The following is a 25,713-nucleotide window of genomic DNA, read 5'->3' as shown; positions in this document are numbered from 1 at the left end:
GCTAATTTTTGCATTTTGAAGGAGTTCTTTCCAACATAAAGCAAATACAACAGCAGCCTCCATATTACCTTACTTGCAAAGAAAATCACATCATCATATTACCATGCAGTAGGCTATGATATAATGAGTTTAGGATATGCAGTTTTACCCTAATTATGTTAAATACTCAATGCTGTACAGATCTGTCTAGCATTGTTTTACAACTCAAAGACATGCGCACTGCTCACTGCAGCAAAATGTGCACCAAATTCACACAAGGATTAGAAAGTAATCGCCTGAGACACCGAACTGTGTTAACAAGTCGTTTTTGCTACAGGGCACAGCCTCATCTGGCCCATCCAGAGCTCACACACATATATGAGCAGAAACCAGTCACTGTGTACATTAAAGCATCTGAGAGCATTTAAAATGGCTCAAGCGCTCTAACAAAGGCATTAAACCATGCTCGCTTACTCTTTTGTGCTACATCTATATTGTACCAAGAGTCCTTCTTTCTGTGTGAAGCCTCATTTCTTTCCTTTTAACATTTTCTTCATCTTTCTCTCTGCCCACATTTCTCTCCCTCCATCATCTTACCATCTCTTTATGCCTGGATATGTAAGGAATTAATCTTAGAAGATTTGTTACCCAGCAGGTGTTATCTCGGAAGTGGCCAGATCATTTTGAGTGCTGTAAAAATCACATTTTAAGTCTGCATCCATCAGCTTTGGCTTGAGAAACAAACGCACAAATGAGACTCCTCAAATGGGAGACAAAAGGCATGTCAGAAGTGAAAACATATTACATGTCTGAGGAGTTACAGAGAGCAATGTGCAGTATTATGCAAAATGTCTTCATTGGTTTACCCCCTTCATAGACGTACATCCTCTACTAAAGATAAGCAAAAAAATAAATAAAATAAAATAATCATATTTTTAGTGCATAGCAACTGCATAGCCTCCATTATTGTTTCTCTTTGTTACTGGTTTGGTTTTACATTAGATTCATGATCATCAGGTCAGATTTTTGGATTTGTAAATTGATTGCTTTTGTAACTTTTATTTCTTTAAACATCTTAGTTTGTGCTCTGCTCCTTCTTCCCTTGTTAGATCCATTTAAGTTCTCCACAGCTAACGTCCCTAATATGGCACTGAGCCGTGTATTAATATCTTCTCTTCTACCTTTTTGTTTTTTCTTTTTGTCCGTTTAAAAAAATCCCTCCTGTGTAAGTGGGCTGTAAAGTGGAAGAGGAAAAAAAAGAGCGTTTTCTCAGGGAGCAATAATAATAGCGGGTCAATACTCCCAAAGATTCTCTAAATAAGCCCTTTCCAACAGCTACAACTGCATCACAACATCGGATTCCCGTTGAGCTGCAAACTGCCTCTTCTGATTTTTTTCCAGCATTGCTGTTTTTAAGAAAGTTTAAAGGAGTTTTTTTTTTTTTTTTTTTTTCTAGACCAAAGTCTAATGCATGACTAAGAACCCAAATGTGACAACTGTTTCAGTGTAGATAAAAGAAACATTTATTGGACAAATTTAAATGTAAATGTAATATACTGCCAGTCTTTATCTATATCAGTGAAATACTTCAAGAAAAAAACAAAGGAACTGGAAAGTAAATGAAAGAAGTAGCGGAAAAGAAAATCTGGTTTTGAAAGTGAGCTTCACATAAAACAAGTGTATCTTGAAATGAGGAAGCTGAAATCTAAAGCTAAAAAAGCACAAAGTAAGTTGGAAATATTGAAAATTGAAACAGTATAAAAGCCAGCTGAAAGATTTTACATCCCAAACTGGCACCACTACAACAAACTTACAAAAACAACATAGCAAAATATATTTTTTAAACAGTATTACTACATACTTACTACATCTAATCATATTTTATGTTTTTTATTATAATTAGGTAAGCAACATTTGTATAAATTTTTTTTTGTAAAATTACAGCTTGGTTTCATACTGGACTGCAGTGAGGTCCTAAAATGAGGAGCCAGGAAAGGCAGTGACTCCCAGACAGGCAGTTAAACTGGCATTCACACAATCAAGGGAAATACACAAAAAAGATCCAGATGTTGGCAGGAATATTTTCAAGATACATCTTGTGAGTCTGAAAAACAAACATCTTAAACTGTAATGCCAATACATTTCTATGGTCTTTAAAAATGTTTCTTCCACTATTTTTTGTGGATAAGCAGGTGGACATCCCTTTAAAATGTATGACTTTCCTTCCAACCATATATGTAGCATAAAAGTTATATTTTGGGAAAAAAACAAAGCTTGGAAAAAAAGGTTGAATTTTGTACATGAACTAACTACAGATGGGCATTCAAAGTTTGAGTAGCATGACAGAAACCATTCCAAGATTTGGCAGCTACTTACTGTAGCACAATTAATCCCTGTCAACCAAACCACAGACTGATCATGTGAAGAAAAGTGAGACTCTCAGCTTTGACCCCAATGAAGACCAGAAACCAAAATATATTTTCCTATATGTGACTTTAAATAACGTTGGCCACTGGAGTCTTAATGTTACATGTAGATTTTTTTAACTTGATGTGGTGAAATAACTGAGATTTGGTATTTTCCTACTGTGGCAAATTACAGGAAAACTTGGTTTCCCCAGAGTTGTTTTAAATTCCTGGGTAAGGTGCCGTTGTTTTAGGTCTCCAAATCCATTGCCTCACAGACCAAATATCTTCTGACTTTTTCTTCCTGGTTGAAGAAATCCCCACATAAACCTTAGCATTGTGAGCTTATGTTTGAGACGGACACTGTGCTACCTTTCGAGGCTGTCTTTGTTTTATGCCTTGCGCCTGAGTTCAGTGTTCTGTGGTAACGTCAGTCTACGGTAACCTTTGGTAGCATTGTCAATTTTTATAAGTTTGTACTTGAAATAAATATGAACATTGTGAAATACACAAAAAAAAGTTTGAAAAGTATTGATAGATGCTCTTGAAATGTTTACAAGTGAGGTGATTATATTAGAAGTTGATTTTTCTTGACTAGCTTATCATCAAACTTTTGACTGTTCTTGAATTGATGAGACAAGGGCAGTACACACTGTGATGTGGGCTCCCAGTATGTAAGAGTGCTGGAACAGTATGAGGTGAGAACTGTGAAGCAAAGAGGTGATGTGAGTGTCAGCTTTCTGCAAGTATCACAAGGTCAAGTTAAGTTTAACTGTAGAATTTATCTTTTTTCAAGAGAAACAGTCCAACACCAGTTGTGGAATTTTTGCTGCTTAATCAAATGTTTTTGTCATCACTCTGGTCTCAAGAATTCAGATATGTGATTTTTGCAAATTTATATATTTTCAAAAGCATTACTATTACACTTATAATTAAATAAAATTTGAAATAATTAAATTAAATCGACTTATCCAGATACCTGAAGGTAAATCTAAACAGCAGCTTACCAAGAAAAGCAGAAGGGGACACGGTGCCGTTACTGCGAGAAACCATGACACTGATGCCGGTTTCCACGAAAGGAACGGAGAACTCCACGACCTCTGACCTCTCCTCATTAATGGTGAGGGAACCTATGGCCATGTCAGCCCTGTTGGATACAACCTAGAAAACACAACACCTGAAATTAAATTGACAAGACTTTTGATGAAATAGTTCATGTTAAACTGAGTAAACGCATCAATCTTTGACAAAAACAATTAGCTGCTTTATGTTTTTTCTCAGAATACTGCAAGATAGTCCCTGATAAAGAACTAAGTCTGGGATTTGAATTTCTCTTCTTTCTTTCAACATAAATCAGAGCTGTGTTCCTCTTCGAAGCTCCTCTGGCAGCAATAATTGTGGCTCAGGTGGTCAGCAGGTGAAGAAATGAGGGAATTCGCGGCTCTGTCATGTTTCACCTGGCAGGGAACAGGAGTTGCATGACGGCAACTGAGGGACTGTGAAGGTTAGAGAAGCTGGATGCTGACCAGGAGTTCATTACTCTGCTGTGGCTTGACACAAAGAATCTGTGAAACAATAAAGGCTTTGCAGTGTCTGAGCCAACACCACTGAGATGCCTTTAACCATACTCTTAGGTCCTGAAACTTTTCTTTGCTTTCTACTGACACTGACACTTTTCTTGTTTCTGTACTTTCTTGAATTCTTACAAGTTTACTTTACACTCTTATCATTGTAAGTATACAAATATATATATTTTTTTTCTACCTATACTGCATGTATGGATGGATGTTCCTTATGGACATCCATCCATACATTCTTCCATTTCTCAAACCCAGACATCCCTCTCTCCACTGAAACACTCCAACTTCATTTTTTAAGGGACTGAAATACGTTCACAGACCAGAAGGGATATTTAGTCCTCCCTGTGTATTCTGGGTCAGCCCTGAGGTCTTCTCTCAGTAGGACGCGCCTTGAAAACCTCAATGGTGAGGCACACAGGAGGAATCAGACGTCACGATCAAATGCCAGAACTACCTCAACTCACTCTCCTTTTGATGTGGAGGAGCATTTACTCCAAGCTCCCACTGCATGACTGAGCTCTTTACTATTCCCTTAAAAAAGAAAAAAATACCAACATTCTTTTGGGCCCGGACATTTCCTACTTCATAAGAACTTGAGTGAAGAACTCCTAGGAAGTCTGCATGGTTCTTTCCTACTGCAGAATTTGACAGTGTAGTGAATATATCACACTTCTCAGACACAATACAAAAAAAAAGAATGTTCTGTCCAGAATAAGAGTAAATGATAAACTACAGAGCAGAATGTCATTTTGTTGAGAACCTTTCTTCACAATGAGACTCATGTTAACTTCTTCTTTGTTGAATCTAATATCTGTGTAATAATCAGTGTAGATTACATCTGTTGGTGCTGCTGAGGATAATTTTAAAATTAGATGTTTCCTGAACCAAGATATATAAAATATCTATCACCAGCTCACATCTTTCCAATGAACAAATGTCAAAATATTCAGTGAGGCGTTCATGCACCATCCTATTTTTGTATATTGGGACATTTTTAATGTGCATTTGTGGATATATGCATGTAGTCACAGAGGTTGGAAAATGTTGTTTGCCTGATGACCATGTTCCTTTATTCCTAATATTATGTTTAGTGTTTCAATATGTTTATTCCAGGGTGGTGTTAATTGCAGATATGTTGAATTCAAAAGATCAAAAATAAAATCCCAATTAAATCTGAAGCGGATTAAGGAGAATCCCTCATGTTGCCGTCACATACAGCTGAATAATTGCACAGCAATAGGTGGAAATGGAGATCCAGTACTCTAAACCCTCTGTAGCTAAAGAAACCCAAGCATTTTTTTCTAATATTATAAAAATATATATTTTTTAAATGTCAAAACATTATTTTTCAAACTTAGAAACTGACCCCTAACAGCCAAATGTCCGTTGAATTCTGAATTTATTATTGTGGATTAATTTGTACAGATAGTACAAATTTGTACATTTGGGAACAGATCTGCAGTATCTTTTAACAAGGTCTGTTTGGTCCAATGACCACTATCATAAATCCAACTTTGATCTACATTTCTCCAGTGGCATTCAACAATTTGATCCTTTCTTTCAGTTTTAATTGCATGTCGGTCATTTCAGTGACAAAGAGAATGCTGAGACACAATATGGAGAAGAAACAATAGGCACTCAATCAACTTCAGAAAAAAAAGTGCAAGGGATTAAACCTATGAAGTTAATTTAAAAAAAAAAATCAATTGCTTCTGGCTGAATCATCAGGAGACAACTAAGAGGAAACTGCTACAGGAACCCCTGGACATATAGGTACTCTACTTTTGATAACATTTCAATAGTTTCATCATTTCTTGTCAGAATCAATTAAACTTTGTTAGTCATCCTCTTTTTTCCAGGTAGGCCGTTTTAGATATCTGAATACAGTCATGGCTAAAAGCATCACCTGTGACACTTTTGTTCAGGAAATGCTTCATTCCAGCAAAGACTTCATACTGGGCACAACAATGATTCTCCCAGGATGACTCAGCATGTAGGGTGAGAAAATATTAAGAATGTTGGAAATTACTGCCTGATTGGAAAGCACTTACACAGGAAGAATAAGTGCAGGGCTCAGGAACACGATGAGAAATAGCAGAACTGTCGGTTTAAAAGGAAGCGTTCACTATCTGTAAAAGGACACTGAGGTCTGGATGGAAATAGAAATAAAATACAAAAGGAGAGCTTTGAGTGTATTCTTTTAAAAGGTGTTGCTCATGCAGCAGGAAGTGGAGAAGGAAAGGATGGGATGAGTTGTTTTAACACACTTGCTGCCCCTGCTCACATGTTTGTGTGATACTGCAATTAAGCAACTTAATGAGTTACAGAGAGTTAATGAGAGTTGCTAGACTGGAGACAGCTGGAGACATGGAGAGAGAGACGGAAACACCGACAGAGGAAGATAAACTACCTGCATCTCTGACAACTCCCTGAAACAGTGAAAAAAAAAAAAAAACATATGGACAATACCTCCAGCTAATAAGCCTTGACCAAGAGAGAAGTAAAGTCTCAGTTCTTCAAAAATATGTGCCACCCTCCATTCACTCCATTTAAAAAAAGATTTAAAAGATTCTGACTATCTTTTAAAGTGAAGCTTCATTAAAAGTTCTTCAGACTTTCTCAAGGTCTGCTTTGATAGGCATTTCTTGTCCACTTTGTTTACTTGCTTATGAAAGCACTCACATAAGGTGTGATTGAAATAATGAAACGGAAGACTGCAAGCTGGGAAATAAAGTCTACAGTAAAAGTATTGTCTAAAAAAATACTACCTAGTATATGAAAATCATGTCTTTAAGAAGCAGACCCCAAATCAAACAAGACCTGGAATGTGATGTGAGAGATGCATCATCCTTCAGTTCATCATGTAGTATATGCCAAGTTGTCAACTAATAGCTCTTGGGGAATCACTTTGTTGATGCTAAAATGGTATTTTCTGCATGTCAGGCAGGTTTATCATTAGGATTTTTCATGGACTCATCAAAAGAGATTGGAGGACGTTATGTCTTTTTGACAGGCTGCTAGTGGAAAAGTGCCTAGAAATTATACATAAAACCGTTATTTTGCTAATTTGTCTTTAAATGTTTTCAATGCTTTTTTGGTTTGTGCTTCAGACATCAACAAACTGACAAAAGAAAACAGACCACAAAATAAAAAGATCATTTATATTTGGATATTTTGCAGCTGAACAACATTTTTTTTTTTTACCAAAACCAAAGGCAAGAGTTTAAAGGGGTGCAATGTGTATTTTCCAGATACATGGCACTATTTTATAGCAGTGTATTAACTATTAGCTCTAATGGTTATAAAAATGCTGTATATATCAAAAATAACAGAGAGAAATTTCACTTCACAACTGACGCGTTGAAAGTGGCCTCTGTTCCTTTAAGAATTTCCCAATCATTCTGATACTGCACCTTTACCACAAAGTTACAACATGCTTCTTTATTATGCTGTTTACAACCATTCGTAGGTTCAGTGGACTGAGAACGTGGGCAGTACTGCAGTTTCACAGAACCTGTTGCCTATCAACGTGTCTTTTTGTAAAGTTGCAGTATTGTAATTCGGCCACACTTTGTGCTATCTGAAAAATTAGAAAGGATTATGAAAGGGGAGATGTTGCACTTTCCACCCAATATCGGGTTGTTACGGTAATTTCACACCTGCCATAACAGGCAGTGAAATGAATCTAAGGGGCACTCTTTTTATTAGATGGTAAATTGTGAAAATAATTTGCTAGATATTGAAAGTTCCAGTTGTTATGGATAAATGGGCAAAAATATTTACTCAGGACATTTTAAGAACTGAGTACTATTAAAATAAGCAAAAACATCCAGGCGGACAGGAGGTGCAAACTTTGTTGTAGCTTGCTAACAAATTCCAAATGATCAAACTGTTTGGTCAAGATTTTTATATAAATGTGTGTCCACCTTAAAATATCTAGGTGGCCATTGTGACACGGGAAAAGTCCTAGTGTTTGTATAGCAGCAAGTGGTAGGTGTCAGATTGCCATTTATGGCTTTTGGCAGCTTAAAATACAAGCTTGGCTAAATGGTTCTAAAAGCTCAATTCACTGAGCTATTAACTCAGTCATAGCAGACCACAACATGCAAAACAATATTCTTTTAAGACAAATCTGGCTTGTTCTAAAGAAAGAATACCTCTTCAATCAGCCATAAAGGTTTTTGAGTGGCTGTTACAAATGACCCATGGAGGCAGCTCAGTGCCAGTTTCTTTGAGTTTACTTTAAGAAACATGTGGCTAAAGGAAAAAAAATGAGTATGAAAGCCACCAATTTTCAAATTTCAAACATTTTTGCTCTTGAGTAAGACATTTGTACAAAACCAGAGGTCAAAAGCAACCTCTTCTCTTAAAGATTTGCTCATCTCTGCCAAAACTAATTTTCTTTCTCTTTCAAATGCGTCTCCAAGGGATTTGGGATTCCAGTGAATGGAGCAGTCATTGTTCAGCGAGACTTTAATCCTACAATCTTCCTGAAGAAAGTGTACATTGCTGTAAAAGGTATGATAATGTGATTTTGAGCATTCAGCAGACATTTAGCTTAAGTCACAATTTATGTCTAAAAGACACTGACAATTGTTTCATTCAATGAACAGGAATCAGAGAACCGAGTCATTGGTTCTCATTTATTAGGTTTTAACTTTGAAACATGAAGCCATGCATGTTTCAAAGCTACGGTGTGTTTCTACGTAAGTGAAACAAATTCTAGTGGGTAATCAAAACCAGATTACATTTTAACAGTCACTAAGCGACTCAAGTAATTTGGCAATTACTAACTAGGTAATTATTTGGTAATTAATGGTCTGTAAAACAGGGAACAAGATATAGTTACCAGCCAGATAAATATAAAAAATATAAAATTTTGTTTTTAATATGCCATTTTAAATTTTGAAATGATTCTTAGTTTTCTAAAATTTTTCTTTCTTTTTTAGGCAGGAATGCAACCTGTGTAAAATACTGCTGCCTCAATAAATGTCACATTTTGTCAGATAAAAATCAACAGACAGGATTCACTGACAAAGAGATTTCCAGCATTCTATTATACAGCATCTAAATTCATGAAGAACTCTACTTTAAAAACAAGCTTTTTCAACTTAAACGCCTGAATATGGAAAGTATTGTAAAGTCAAAATCACATTTTGGTAATATTATGGATCTCACCTCTCCAACCATGCCGTTCCACTCCCCGTCAATGTTTTTCCCATGTCTGCCATTTGTCACCAGGTAAAGATCATAGGTGAAGCCTACAATCTTAGCCAAGCGCTTTAGAACATCAATGCAAAACCCTTTGCAGCAGTGCTTCATGGGTGCAGCTCCGTCCAACACCAAACTAAGAAACATAGTGAGAGAAAGGACACATATTGGTAAAAACATCAAACTTTAACAGTGATAAGATGGTAAAACCTAAGGAGAATGTCCAAAAAACCTGACTGAATAAAGGCATTTTTAACCATATTAAAGAAGATGGAAGAAAAAGAAGGCAGATTTATAAATTATTAGTGGGTAACTTTGAGTGGATCAATACTGGCAATTTGCCAATGCATTTGGAGAAGGGATGTTTTGATAACTCCAGCAGCTAAATGTTTTTCTAAAATGTTCTGTATAATTAAAATAAAAATATGTGTTTTGCTTCTAGGTTTTATTGAAAACACACTAGATGTCTGCAATGAGTCTGCTTTTCAGACTTTATGCAGCAAACACCTCAGCATGATGTGCAAGCAACACATAGAAGAATTCAAGTACTTTTTGATGACTATCAGTCAAGTGGCTGCAGTGGCCTCCATCAGCTCTCCATAGCAAGAGTGAGTTTGATGGCCTCTCAGACACTTAGCTATTGTAACTTCTTGACTGTGTTACCAAGCAACACAGTCTGAACTCTGGGGGAAATTGTTTCAATTAGAAGCTGAAAGAAGAATGGGACAAATCTCCTTCTAGATGAAGGTGATTTAATTGTAAGAAACTTTCAAATCTGCCTAATCTTTGTAGAAACTTAATGAAATGCAGACGACTGAGCTGCAGAAGTTTCAATCAGAAATTGCATCATCTCCATTAACACTAATTCAACTTTAACCATTTGCGTATTAAAGAATGTCATATATACTGCAACCAATGCAGCTTGGGTGTTTAGCAATTAATTGCATGGCTTCGCAAAATTATTTCTCATTACTACAAATGCAGAGAAATATAATTATGTGGAAACAGTTAGGAAATTTGAGACTTTAACTGTAAGTAACAGGGATCAGATAGATGGGATAGTAATACCTGTGATCCCAATTAAGGCAGTTTTGAATGCCTGGTAATGCAGTCTCTGACTAAACTCATCTCTTGATACCTGATGTTGGTGATTACTATGGATTTTGTGTTAGCTAGTCATTTCACTCTTTAAGCCATTAATTGATGAAGAATGAACTCATTATCTCTAACGACTAAAATAAGTGCCGGTGGGAAAAAGAGTTTACTAATGAACACACACACACACACACACACACACACACACACGCACACGCACACACCTACACACACACACACACACAAATGTGGAATCTTTATCTGACAACATTCATATAAAATTAACTGTATGAACATATAAAAATAAATAATCTGCACCAATTTAGGCTATACTGAATGTGGGACATGAAACATCGTATTTGCCATGCCAGCTGCAGTTCATATTCAGCTTCATGAAATGTTTAAAATTTATCTAATAACTACAGCATTTAAACTACTTAACATCCCATACCTTCATATTTACCCTCTACGGGATGCAGTGTTGTTCACTGGCTGTAATACTCTGTATAATTCTTCCTTCTTTTTTATTATTTGCATTGATTAAAAACAGCTGTTATCCTTGGTTAACGTTATAGTTTCAAGCTTCCTTTGCAGTTTAATGAATAGTTTTAACAGACTATTGTTCCCATAAATGTTTGCTTTGATCTGTTGATGTCCTTTTATTGTTTACATAAATGCTGGGAAGAAAATGATCTAATCCCCCAGGACAATTAAAAATCTGTTTGTATATCCGTATCAATGGGTTTGAGTGGAAAACTATTTCATTAAACATTCTCTGTTTGCACAGTTCATCTTAGGATGATGCAGACGGTGGCCATAAAGTTTAATAACTACTTCAGGAACGTCAGCTTAAGAATTGGAGGAAGATGTTTAATGAGATGTTGAACCTTTTTCTTTTTATGAAGCTGGTTGATAGAGAAAACATTACGTCAGGGTTGGCAATTGACGTAACCCTGACTATAGTCAATTCATAATGCCAGAGACTTTACCATAATTTCTTATTACCTCTGTTTATAGCCACAACAACATATTATTTTCAAGCACCCCTAAAAAATCTAATTTGAAATCATGTTATGCATTTTGTTTTACTACCTGGAATTAAGAGGCATGCGACAGGGAACAGAGTCCCGGATGCAGGAGCTGGTTCCAGGGTCAGCAGGCTCCACGATGACAAAGGGCCTCTCCTCCAGGGTGACCACTCTGAGGTGCTGAGCGTCGTCCAGAGGCTTCAGGAAGGAGCCGTAACGAGACCAAGGATGGTAACGCAGGCGCAGGTGTCCGTTCTCCCACCAGCCAACCTGAAACATAAAAAAACAAAAATAGATCCTTCATTGTGACATTTTTAGTAAATTCAAAACCTCCTATAAACCTTTTTTCTTGTTTTGTCATTATTTCAAAACTACCGTATTTTCCGCACTATAAGGCGCACCTAAAAACCTTCAATTTCCTCAAAAGCCGACAGTGCGCCTTATATATGGACCAATATTGAGCCACAACAGGTCTAGCAACTACGGTAAGCAGCCACCGACTTCATTTTCACCCATAGAAGAAGAAGCGTGCAGTGCATGCTGGGATAGTTGTCAGAACGCTGGTTTGTTGATAAAGTTTGACTGACCTATCTACCTACCGACCGTCTAGAATCAGGTCGTCTGCAGGTCATTTAGCAGCACGTTCTCCACAAACATGCTGTGCACGAACGGAGAAGGGTGACCGTCGTCCAGCCGCGCCCCGGCCCAGTCGCGGAACTGCATTTAGATTCTGCAGTTTTTCAGTCTGTAACAGGTTTTCTTCCAAATTTAGAATTTTTTTTCTTTTTCTAAAAAGAAAAATTTGGATTTATCTGTAAATAGATAAATCCATAATTCCATCAATTTTGGTGGAGAAAAGCATTCCCATAGCATAATGCTGCCTCCAGCATGTGGTGTGTTCATGGTAAAGTGCAGTTAGTTTTCCACCACAAAGCAAAAGGTTGAGCTGTAGTTTCTCCTGCCTTGAGGACCGATATTTTCACTTTATCCCTTACATGCATTGTAGTAAACTGAAAATGAGAATTATTTTTGATTTTCCTGTAATTTTCCCTCTGATATGTCATTCTTTGGACTTCATCATGCTGTTTATTCAGTGATGCTAAGATTATCTTTAGTACAGGTAAACTCCATGTAACAATTAAGCAACTTCAAATGTAGTTTGTTGTAATGAGATTTAGTTATAGACACCTGAGTACAGGGAACTGAATAAAAGCACAATTTTCAGATTCATATCACGTTCTGAAAAATATAAGAAAACCATGTATATTTTTCCACCTAACAGTTACACATTCTTGGTCTATCATAAAACACATTGAATTTTGAGGTTATGATGTCACAATGTATGAACAAAGTGAACAAATTCTGAATACTTCTGCAGATCACTGTAAATGAACGATGTCAAAGTAACTTTATCTTGCATTTTCATTTTACCATATCCCCCCATTCCATGTATGTTACAAAAGTTAACTCTAGTTCAAAGGGGAGATAAATTATCGGTGGTGCGCCAAAGAGAAAAAATACTCCTGCCACTCATTTTTCATAGTCAGTGGGTATGCAATCATCCATGAGACTCCTGCTTGCAGTGGATTTATTGTTTTCCTTTTCTGTCTAGACTCTGCTGGCCAAATGTCTGTGCGTGGGGAAAATCAGTAAAATTTGCAAAAAGTAAAAAAAGCAAAATGTTACAATAAAAAAACAATCTGCACATTCTACAGAATGCTTATCCTTCTTTTCTTATAATGCCAAATAATGATGAGGAATTCTAAGGAATTCCATAAAACTCCACAAACTAGAGCAAATCTAAGTCCATTCTTATTATTTCAATAGAAATCCAATGAGCACTTAAATCTTAATTAATTAATTATCCTTAACTGGGAGTGCCTTCTATAAGCCATAATTCACAGTATGATTGCTTAATAACCCAATTTCAAGAAACAAAGGCGCTGTGCACTTATCAGCTCATTCTCAAACAAGCACACCTGTATCATGTTGGAAAAATTTGCTTTCCTCATCGCTGAATATTCACAGACTTTCAGTCCCGAAAGACTCTGTGACCCAGCAAGTTAACTCTTATTCTACTTTGGTGTTTTTCCTCTCAGCCAAACGGCTGCTTGGATGAAAGTTAAAACATTTTCAAGGAACAGGAAAAGAGGTCTAGTTGCCCTCTGCTAAAGTACTTAGGATGTCACATTATGTCGTGGATGACGCACAACCCACACTAGTGTTACTTTGTATTGGGCATGTTTATATTTGCAGCAGAAATTCTGTAAAAACAACAAAAAAAAACATTAAAAGATATTTCAATTCATTTCATTGCACCCAGTTACATTTTAATACAGCACAGCGTCAAGTCAAATCTTTCAAACTAATACACTCATTGTAACAGCACATAAAGCGGCGCTTACTGCTGAGAGAGACCTTTAGAAAGACTTAGAGCTACCTTGACAACATAATATGTATGTCAGGCCATAAAATGTTAAAATGAAAATCTATAAAGCTTTATATTCTAGGACAACTTGTCTCTTTTAAAAAAAAAATCAGGCGAGCTCAAAGGAAAGACTTAGAAAGAAAATTATTCTAATGTCTGTCTTGGTCATTGCATAGGAAATAAAAGCCTTATTATAAGCTACAAGACTGGGAAAGAGAACAGGACATTACAATGTTCTACATCACCACCTTACCAAAACACTGGTGGTTGACTCACTACCCATTTTTACTAAGAAGTGTTGAGTGTACCAGAGTGTGTCTGGCTTGTGTCTGAAACTGGAGCCTGTAATTCTGTTTAACTGAACTAATTAAATCAAAGAGTAAATAGTAAATCCCTGATGCTGAGTTTTACTGCAGTTAACAAGGAGCAATGCAGTAATATCCAAGGTCAGTGTAAAAGAGCATGGAAAGAAAATGGAATTATACGTTCTGCATCATATGTGTGATATTTTATCAGTTTAAAGTGTGTTATTGGAAAAAAAGATTCTACAAATCAGCAGGTTCTCAAGTCATTGTAAAGGCTGTTCTCCTTTAAACGTCATTCTGAACTGCTTTTAGTAACCGAAAGCTAACCTTGAAGTATAGACTGATCATGATGACTTAGCCTGTGAGGTTTGATTGTAGCTTTACTAAAATTACACTCTGGTCCGTATTTAGGATTCTAACTTTACTGATGTAACTATTTAAATATAAAAAAATATATACAAAACAAAAACATTATTTTCTGCTTCAGCTCTTTTGACATACAGTGACTCATTTTACATCCCTTTGTTTTTGTCACAGCTACAAGAACATCCATTTTAATTTGATACACTACTGAATAATACAGGCCCTTCATAACCCACCATAGGGACTGCATAGATGGTATGAGAAAAAAAGACTGAGACAAAGAGCAAAATGTCCACTCAAATAAGTCACTTTGAGTTCTGGAAGATGTGCATTGGTGCACATGTTACAAAGTAACTTTATTTATTAGTTTATCTTTTGTGAAATATGTTTATAGAAAACAAGACATAAAATGTTGGCAACATTACCTAGGGGGGCTAAACAGAGTACATTTGTAAATAGTCACTAGTCATCTTCAAATCTAGTCCCTTGGAAAAAATCATATTTTCTGCTGCATTGGATCCTAAGGAAATCTTGCAATTCAGGACCTATAAAAAAAGAGCAACATCTTGTAAAAAATACATAAATACTTTGACTTTTTCTATGAGTAAGATTTCTAGACATTACGTTTATGCCCAAAATTCTTTATCCCTTAGAGCAGGGGTCACCAACTCCAGTCCTCAAGGGCTACCATCCTGCAACTTTTAGATTCACCTCTGCTCCAAAATGTCTGAATTCCCTCACCAGCATTCATTCCTCTCTGCAATAGGCTGGAAACGAGCAGTTTATTTGATCCAGGTGTGTTTGAGCAGAGACGCATCTAAAAGTTCCAGGATGGTAGCCCTGGAGGACTGGAGTTGGTGACGCCTGCCTTAGAGAGATTAAGGCTTAACATATTCTTTTAATTTCACTAACATGTTGTCAATGACTAAAAGTAGTAGGAGGTCCATTCTGTATCTTATGGAGAATATGTGGGGCTAAGCATTACAGAGATGGTGAGCTGACCTACCAACCTCAAATATTTGGAGGTAATCACCAAACAAAATTTCTAGAATAGTAATGGAAGTATAGCAGAAAGATCTTTTTTTTTTCTTTGCTAAAATGCCAGTAAGGATTTTTTTCTTGGGTTTTTTTTGGCTTTATTTTGAAAGACACCTGTCTTAGTTCCCAACACAAACACACTTCCTGGTAAATGAAAGTAATTCAAAAAAATGTAAATTTGAAAGGAGTTTGAATAATTTTGACCTAACTGTATAATGTTATTATACAAATTTTGTAACATTTGCACAATGACCACATGTAAACAGGAACATTTTTATTTTGCAGTGAATGTAAGTTTAAGTTTACATCCTAGTTGCATGTTAAATAAATCAAAAGATCCATAATGCATGAAGAAAAATTATTTTTCTGTGGGTAAAGTCATATTTTTTGCTGGTAGTTTTCTTTTTCTGTCTGGCTGTTTAGTTTCTTACACTGTGCTGCTGGCAGACCGCATGTTTGGATTGAAGAGTAAGGTCAGAGGTGGCACAGCGAACAAATGAAAAGCTCTAGCAGCTCTTGTACGTTACTCAGGTCTGGCTTTTAAGGAAGCTTGGAGATTTGTGCTAAAACGTTTCACATTCTGTTTGGTTTGAACTATGATTTTTTTTTTTTTTTTTTTGTCAGCACCCTGGGGACTGAGCTGCAATAGCGTCTAAAAACCTGTGTTGTTAAAGGCAGTTTACATTTGACTGGATACAGAATAGTTAGATAAAGAAAATATATCTGAGAAAAAGGTCCAATTACCCTGTAAGATTAAAAGCATCAAGTTTAAAATTATTTTAAAATGTACATATAATTCTCAAATATAGTGGAAAGCTGTAGAAAGGTGAGTCAAAGGTGTAACCCAGTGTTGAATTTGAAAAACAAAAACAAAAAAAAAAGATCAACCGATTAAAGCAACTGGTAGAGTTTGGTTTTACCTTGTCTTTGAAAGACTTTGTGGTGATTTGGAAGATCTTTTATAGATTTTCAATGGTATGGAGCATTATAACTGTGGATTTTTGTGTATTTTGTTTTATTGTAGGACTGCCATGTAAAAATCATCTTAGAATGAAACTAAGAAAATGTCATTCCATTTTATCACTGTTTTATAAAAATGTACGTTCCTATATATTTTTTTCTGCATAATAGTTTATTAACCTGGAACCATGTGCTGAACTCATTAAACTCAGAGAGAAGAGAAGGATGCACTGCATCAGGTTTTAGCTGTTTCCAACTAATTTCCCACTCAGGCAAAGTGCCATACATTTACCACTAATGTCTGCTAAGGCAAATTGAATGCATACGATGAACCAGTGAAGCACTTTGCTGCTTTCTCCTGGTTGGTTTTATACCCAATGCCCTCATTACCTAAATTGGATACTAAATACCTACATTTAAATGCAGTATGCTATTTTCAAATAATAATCTCCACTTAGTTTAAAAACTGGCAAATAAAAAAGGGTCTTCTTTAAAACACTCAGGCAGAGAGAAATTGTGAGGAAAAGATTACATAAAGGGCCAGTTTTTTGACAAAACAAACATTGCACACCTCATTTTACAGTGGACCCCTTACAGTTCATTATTAAATTATTCACCTATTTTTTTTTTTTCTGTGATTTTTCTGTTGAAATATCACAGAAAAAGTGTTATAGTGTTATGCTATGCAGAACCCTATTGGCTGCAAATCAGCCAATCTAAGTGGTATTTTGTTTTCCTTGGTGCTGATTTTTTTGTGCTGCAAAGACATTAGGGGCAAAAAAGACATTAGTTTCTGGTGCAATACTAGGATGGTTTCCATGTATATTGAGGTTTATTTGGTGTTTGAATTATTAAAATATACAGTGTTAAGCAGTCTTAGAGGGGGTCTCAAATGTTAATTGACTTTAGACAGAGGGCAGTTGTGATCATTAACCCTTGAGAATACCAGGGGTTCATTGTATTATGCCTATGGCAAGGTGTAAGAAAACTTTAAATATATATGACATTGAATCGAAAATGTATGCAGCTTGATGATGTTCATGCAACTTCATTCAAATAATTTATTGCTTATTTTTTTGTGTCTGTGTTTGGAGGAGTGGGGAAATGTGGCATCGGGAACATTACAGTTCAGTAAACCCAAAATTTTCTTCAAAAATCTGTGGAGTACAACCCTAACACCTGACCTACAGCTTCCACATAACCCAACTGAAGAGACATTTAACTGTGCATTTAGATCGCCGGGGCCTGATGAACAGGGCCTGTTACTGTCGTTTTTAACATTTTGCCCTAAATCTTCTCCCAGACTAGAGGAATCTGATAGCAGACATGTCCTTCAATTCATCCTTATTACTGAGCTTTATTAGGGGTGCACAGCATGATAATCATGATGTGGATGTCTAGGTTCTGTGCAGGTCAGCCAAGTTCCTTCTGCTAAATAGAACGAAATGTCAAAATGGGACAGGGCCACCCACTCACTGTAACACAAAATTGGAAAGTTGCTAATGTTTATCTTAGTAGTGTGTAGGCCAAAAATGATAAAACAGCAGTGTAAACCTGATAAGGAAAAAGCAGTTTGTGGGTAATGTTCTGTAGGCTCAATGCAAAGAAACCGTTAGTGAGAGATAGAAATACACCACCTTCATATTTTAACGTTTTATGTATTTTGCACAGTTCTAAGGTCCTTTAACTGACCCTAAAACATGATAAACTTCTCTCTCATGATAAATCTCTCTCACTCATGCTCTGATTTAATAGAAAGGTGAAAAGTAACCTCTTACCTATTTTGAAATCTAAAACTCACAATGCTACACTTCACACTTGAGTCGGCCCTCACTGATAAACATATCGAGTCTTTAAAGGTCAGCAGCAAATGGAGCAGAGGGAAACAAAAGCAAAGAGGTTTTCTTGTTTCTTTCTGGTCGAAGGAGGACTGGTGGAGTTGAAAAGTTTCCTCGGAGGGCAGACCTCGTATTTGGTGGTATTACTGTGCAATTGTCAAACAGGCTTCTGATGGACAGGATATTGGACTGTGTTAGCAGTGGGTAACAAGGCAGACACAACTAGACAAGAGCAGGAAAGGAAAGGAGGCGAAGATCTAATGAGATATGGGAGTAAAAGAAGCTGTGCGACAGCAGAGAGGTGAAAATATACAGTGATGAGTTAGCATGTCTGATGGAGTGTGAAATTGCAGTTAGCTTATCTTGTTGCTGCGTTGTGATATTTAGCGGGAGTGTGCACAGTTGTGTACTGACCTCCTCCCAGCCTCTGCCGTTGGTGTAGGAAATGACATCGATCAGGGGATTGGACAGGTAGCCATCGCTGTTGAAGGAATAATCTCGTCCACTGAGGGAAATGTTGGTGAAATACCTGTAATGGAATTGGGAGAGCAGAAAGAGAGACATATGGTTTTATTAGCCACAATATGGAATTGATTTGGTATAATGGCATATACAAAAGTCACCACACACAACTTAAAAATATCCGACTTTTAGTTTGAGCACTTTATTTATTCTGAAAAATTCAGATGTAGTTTTTCTCACTAAAACCATTGGTGACATATTTATTGATCCTCTGCTGTCTATACTTCATGACAATAACTTTAGTCAATAAAATAGCAGATTGTTTTTTAATGTACCATTTCAAAAAATACATAAATATATCTTTGCTCATTCCTTTTTGAACAGTTTCTTTGTTCAGGGTCCTCTCTTAAGCTTTCTTCTCTTCCAGTACACCTACGGGTTTCCAATAGTGTTTATATCTAGATATAGATCTAAGATGGCCATGAAGCAAAGATCATTTTGTGTCTGGTGAACCATTTCTGTGTTAATTTGGTCAATTATTTTTTGATAAGTTTTGGTTTCAAAAAATAAGCAAAGAATGCTCAAAAAATGAGCAATTTTCACTTTACTGGTGCAGTCCATAAGGCTTTCCTCTAAAACTTCCAGGATTTCAGATGTAACGGACTGCTATGTGGTTCATCATGCAATCACCTGAGAAACTGTAATTGTCCATGTTTTCTTCCTTCATTTGACACCAAATCAATCTGGCGTGTTTGTTGTCAAAGGTACAAATGTCTATATTTGTGATAGTCGAACAGAAAAGGCTTTTTCTTCTTTCAATCTTTCAAAACAAATTGCTTGTATAAAAATAGCATCAAACGATAGTGAGGGAAACTTGCTGACGATGCTGTTCTACTACAAAGACTAACCATTACCTTTACTTAGTTTACTTGCAGAATTTCCCATGCAGAACAGGAATACTTTATTTACTCACGTTTCTAAAATATACTAGTTTCGACAGGCATCTCATAGAGATGCATCAGTTGGTTTATATTATGATGAAAATATTAGAGGGAAAAAAAAAGAAAAAGAGGCAAAGATATCAAAGGTTTAGGTGCAGATATAAAACCTTCCCTGCACTTCAGGGAGACACACTCTGGTGTATATAATAGGAAATTTCACTGTTGTGAAGTAGAGATCAGAAGGTGAAAGAAAAAAACACAAGCAAAGGCAAGACAGGAAGCAAGAGGCAAGATACTGAGAACTCCCAAAAAGTTCCCCCTCCTTCAGCTGTGTATCTGTGCAGGCTTACAGAGTAGAAAACAACAAGTCAGATGAAATCAAAGCATGCAAACATTGCAGGAAAAAATTAGGACTTAAACTTATATCACCAAAAGGGCAAATGCAAAGAGAATGTTAACCATAAACACATAGCAGGGGAGAAAAAGCAAAGGGTTTACCTTTGATGTTTTCAGTAATAAAATCTAAAATAAGACAAACCTGAAAGAAGCTAATCAAATCAATCTAATTAAATCACCCTAAAAGCTCACAAACACAGGCCAAATTAATACATTTTGCACTAAAATTACAAAAAGAAAAATTTAAGCAACCCAAAAACATGAACCTTCCTAAACTGCAGGGGGACTTGAAAAACCTCACACATCAAGAAATGGTTGATTAAAGACACACTGCATGGCAGAATAATTAGACAGTCAAGTATTCCTTTTTGTAAAACTGTTTCTGTTGTAGTTCCATTGGTCCTGTTGTTTTATCTTTAATAAAATACAGATTCCAAACGATGTCTACAGCCAGATACTTTTGGCCCTGGCTCATTTCTGAAAGCCCATTAAAATTCAGTGTTCACAATAAATGTATAAGTCATTAAATATGTAAAGCTGGTATGTTGAAATTTTATGCACACGAGTAAACACAGGTGTCAATAAGAAACAACATTTTGTGTAGCTTTCCTTTAAGTCTCTCCTTCCTGAATGTACTACTACAAATGTGTGTGTGTTTAATTGTTCATGTTCTTTTAATGTTGCAGTTTCTGAGACTGATCACTGGAATCTAAGATATGTTACAGGTGAAATCTTCTATTGATGATCAACTCCAACTAAACCCCCCAAAGTCTCATGGAGACTGACGGACATTTCAGCTGACTTATTCTCATCACAGGAGGGTCTCTTTCTTTTCTTTGGAAAACCAGAAATCACATCACTGGCTTTTCTGTAGATTATCTATAAAATAAATGCCCACACACGTTATAAAACCATAACAAGAAACACATTGTTGTGTCTGCCATTTGCACAGTTCCCGCCCCATCTGCTTTGTGGTAAGCCTGACATAGGAAGAAGGACAGGAAGACAAAGTGTTCAGCTCAAAAGATTTTTTTTTCTACCTCAGGAGGGTTTCTTACTGATAGAAATGTCCCAGAAATATCTGTCAGCCATGATAAGAGCTTATTTCTGTGCTACCTTTATTATGTGTAAAAGCCCTGGATACAATGGGCCATTCTTTATGGAACGAAACAAGATAATGTCATTGCAGCCTTCCATAAGGCCAGAGAAGTTGAAGCCACGGTTGACTATTGTGGGAATGTCACCCATGAGATAAATATGATGAACAGCTATTCATATTAGCTCTATTAGTGACAAAAAAATATTATACTTGACATTGCATGATTTTTTTTTCCACTCATCATGACGTTTTTAAAGACCAGTTTTGGTCAAACATTTGCTTAACTTTATGGACCAGAAGGTTCGAAGCATCTCTTAAAAAGATTAAACCTGCTCATGGTTAGGGTTAAACATGTGAACGTCCTCAGATCAGCCTCTCTGGGCTCCTTTGAGCAGCATCATCCCCTGTGGGGGATTCTTGCTTGTGCGGTGAAGGGGTTCTGTGCTGATGGACTTGGGGTTCATGGTTGAATCTGGGGTGTGTTGCATCCAAAATAATAATAAAAATAACACCCCACTGTGAGGAGATTCAGTAAAAATGCATGAGTTTTGAGTTTGATATGTGTTTTTGTCGATATAAATATTAGCGCCATGCAGCTGAAAAGTGATGGTGAAATTGAACTTCCACTCTCGTGAAAAAAGGCAAAAGGATGCATTCACTTTAATCTGAAAGGATAGGGGTGGCTGCCAGCTAGATTACTCTCAGGTTGCTGTAAAATACAATTTTACCACACCCCATAATCACAACATCCATCACACATTTGTCAGGTAAGCAAAGGAATGATAAACACTGCGACCATTATATCAACAGAATATCAGAATATGACTGTAAGTAATCATGTCAGCCTGCAGTAGCTGATGTAAATCTTCAGCCAGAACACATTCAGCACAGCTGCTACAGACACAACTACGCCCACCAGGACAGCGCAATTCAACAAAACGACACTGACGAATGTGATGCTGAATTAATCTACCTCTAATTTGTGACAGTTTGTAGTTCGTTTGTGGAGTTTAAAAAGATGAGGCCTAAGACCTGCCGCCGTGCCCATGAGCAGCTGTGGAGTTCCTGTTTTAACAGCTTTTACCTGAGAAAAAATGACTCAGAGTGGCACAAGTCAAAACTGTTCTCCTCGCTTTCGCCAAGTACTGATAGTCTGAGGATGATTTTAAGCTCCTTTCATTCTTTTTCACCTTTTTCTTTCATCTGCTTGTGCGGTCTTTACGTCCATCTAACTTCACCCTTACTATATACATTTTTCTTAAATTTTTTTCCCCTCTTGATGCCGACAGGGGAGTACAACGCTGAGAAGCAGAGAATTAAAGGTGAAAACCATGACGAAATGTCATCAAGCAGCAGGAGGGCCAAAAACAAAAGAAAGTGACAAGCAGGAGGATCTGTTGAATAAGAAACGAAAAGAGAGAAAGGTAAAAAACAAAAACAAAAAAAAACAGAGGGACACAGAGAGAAAAAACACAATCAAGAAAGATTTCCAGTGTTCTGGATGACAAGTAGCATCGAACACAGAAAAGAAAAAATACAAGTTGTCAAGCTTCCCAAGACAACAAAATTTCAAAATTATTAAGGTACCACCACAAAGCAGTGCATAATTTTACAACTCCTGCATCCTCAGGCATCAGTAAATGTAACTTCCTACATATGAATCTGAAGAGGAGAAGTGGCTATGAAGGAAAGAGGCTGCAAAAGAATGAAGACTGGCTCACAGGTAAACGTGACTCGCAGTCAGAATGATACTGACAGAGCAGCAGACTTGAGATGAAGCATAATTTAATCAGCAGATTCATGACAAAGACACATGACAGCTGTGCTTCAAACAACAAAAGAATGATTCCCTGTGGAACTAATATGACTTTCTCCCTAATACAATGACAGAGAACATGAGGCCAGAAATGCATGTCAGGAGATTTTGAACAGATGAAAACCTAAGTAAAAAAGGAGAAGTACAAGGCAGAGAAAACAAATCAACGATTGAAAGGCAGTGACTCAGGGATGCAACTGTGGTTCTTTATTCCTTATTTCTTTATTTCTCCATTTATTCAGCCAGTTAAGCCTTAAAGGGAGACCATTGGAATAAAATCAAGCTTGCTTAGGGCTATAAAATGTTGAAATTGGTAAGAGAACAACCTAAAACTATGTACTGAATGAGTGATCTACCAAAACCTTGACTAAATAGCCCCATTGCTCATATTATGTATTTTGTGGCATTAAAGGTTTGCTGAGTGCCTGTTTCTAGCCTCAGTGTGGTTCGTAATCCGTCACTTGGTGACAAAGAGTTACCTTCAGCTTGCTGCTCTTCTATTGGCCTACTGTCAGCTCTGCTTTGTTTGCTCTAACCAATCATGTCGAAGGCCATCTCCTGTCGAGCCGCAATCGCTGCAGAAGCTTTGGATTGCAAAATAAAAGTTAAAAGCCTGTTGCGCAAGCATTCAATTATCAGAATACTTTTGGTGAAAACCAAAAACTATCTAGAACAATCTGCCCTATTTATTTGTGGTATAACTATTTCTGATGACCAATTAAAAGCAGAAGGCAGCAATCATCTTCTGAAATCTTTATATGAACAAATATTCAATGATGCTACTGACAATATTACAAATGTAAATGATATATTAATAGAGACATTCCCCATATATAGTGGATAAATGGTGACGTTTGCAGTAAAGAAAGGTTTTGTGGCTTCATCACAGGATGTCACACATAAAATGTCACAACAGACATAATATGATTTATCCAGGCAGAAGGATGATCAAAACCCTGCCAAAGTCATATGCCTGTCTGTGTGACTTACAGTATGGAATAATGGTTTAGACTTCTGCCTGTACATAAACCAATAATGGCAGCCATGTGTGAAGTTGAGCGATTTTCCATCAGTGGAAACGTTCTGCCTCTTTGCAGCCTGTTACACGAAAGCTTTCTTTGTAACCATGGCAACCTCTTCAGAAGTAAGAAGAAAAGAAAGCAAATAAAGAGAGAGATGAAGCTTTAAAACAGAAAAAAGATAAAAACAGCAAGCGGGAAAGACTGTTGTGTAAGGCGGAATGATCAAGAGCCATTTCTTGCTTCACTTAATTAAAATACCAGATTGTTCAGCATTTATTATTGATGGTTTGCTAGACTCTTGTCTGCAGTTCTCAATATTTTAAGTAGTAATAAAATCACTGAATACACTTCTTGCATAAAAATGTAATTTGGAAACTATAGGAAGATTGCTTCAAATAACGTTTACTGTAAATTCAGACCTAACATAAGAAACTGAAGCTAAAAGGTTCAAATTCTAAATATATACAATTCAAGAGCAATCAACTATACCTGGAAATAGTGAGCACCAAAGAAAAAAATCAATTCAACTGAAAATTGATGCAGATCTTAGGTAACATTTAACATCTTAGAAATATATATATCTATATACATATATAGATATATATTTTTTTTTTCTTTTTTTTTCTCACATTAGCACAGAGCAGTCATCGCTGCGACTACTCCTAACTTGTGAAACAAACTGTCTGTTCACATCAGGTGCTTATAAAACCACTTTTCTTTTCTTGGTTTTTAATCAGAACGAGTTCTGACTATTGGCATCGTGTTGTTTATTGCTCCTGTCTTTCGTTTCATGCTTTTCTTAAATTTCCTCATGCCTTAATTGTTTGCATTTAATTGAATGTTTAATTGTGCAGTGTTTTGTTCAACAATTGTTGTTTTTTGCCGTTTAATCAAACTGGACTTTGGCATTACTTAGTAGAAGATAACACCTGGGAGTACTAAAAAAGATGTTAAAAAAAGCTCTCTTAAATCAGTTAACAACTCACAGATGGTCGGTATAAAGTGTTCAGTAGAAGGCCCTCGGTACTTTAAAAATGTTTTGTGAAACAACCAAAACTGTGAAAGAATCAATTGGTAAAAGGTCACAAGAAGTTCACAATGAGCCAAAAATAATCAAACACAAAGGGTTTTCCTTTGTGTAAGTATCCTTGGTACGGGTATCCTGAGGGACTTCATTGTATTTATTCATCACTGTAAGAGCTGTCATTACTTTTGGTATTAAAACTGAATGGTGAACAACATCTTCAAAGTGCCTTTGAAAGCTATAGGCAGATGAATTATACCGGGGATTCCAGAGCTTGTGGTAATGTTTAGCTGTGATTTGTGTTTTGAGAGGAAGAGGATTACTCAGATGTAATATTCAGACGGATATTGGCTTTGTCAACAGCTTTTAGTGTAAAATGAAATGACAAAGTATATCCTCCTAGTGAGACGGCTTGCATATCTGCTTTGCTTGATGGTCAGGCTTTGTCCACCATGCAGGATTATAGAAACCATTAGTTTTGCTGCAGGAATATTTTTTCGCTAATACAAAGGCTCCAATTCTTTGTTTGTTTGTTTCCGCTGTAAATGGTTTATTGGTAAAATAACAGTAACATATTTATAACGATGATCCAGCAGCTTTTGTATTTTCATTTCTAGTAAAATGTGTTAATCTGATGCACAGTAAAGCATCCGTACAGTAAAATGAGCAATAGTAAAGTAATTTCACTGTAAAAAAAAAAAAATAAATAAATATATATATATA

General features: G+C 36.4%; 1 protein-coding gene across 1 annotated transcript in view; it reads right to left on the bottom strand.

Moving 5' to 3' along the window:
- The window catches only part of grin2da (glutamate receptor, ionotropic, N-methyl D-aspartate 2D, a), a 187,120-nt gene that overhangs the window by 34,028 nt on the left and 127,379 nt on the right, over nucleotides 1-25,713 (bottom strand). The window contains exons 7-10 of the mRNA XM_015044502.1: nucleotides 18,645-18,759; nucleotides 11,363-11,568; nucleotides 9,143-9,311; nucleotides 3,392-3,545 (exon numbers count right to left, since the gene is read on the bottom strand). Coding sequence (XP_014899988.1) covers nucleotides 3,392-3,545; nucleotides 9,143-9,311; nucleotides 11,363-11,568; nucleotides 18,645-18,759 — 644 coding nt within the window. The remainder of the gene's footprint in view (nucleotides 1-3,391; nucleotides 3,546-9,142; nucleotides 9,312-11,362; nucleotides 11,569-18,644; nucleotides 18,760-25,713) is intronic.

This window comes from Poecilia latipinna, unplaced genomic scaffold (assembly GCF_001443285.1).
Source record: "Poecilia latipinna isolate Pla-1442-1.1 unplaced genomic scaffold, P_latipinna-1.0 Scaffold679, whole genome shotgun sequence".
In the NCBI taxonomy this organism is placed as follows: Eukaryota; Metazoa; Chordata; class Actinopteri; order Cyprinodontiformes; family Poeciliidae; genus Poecilia; species Poecilia latipinna.
This window is presented reverse-complemented; position numbering and strand designations above follow the sequence as displayed.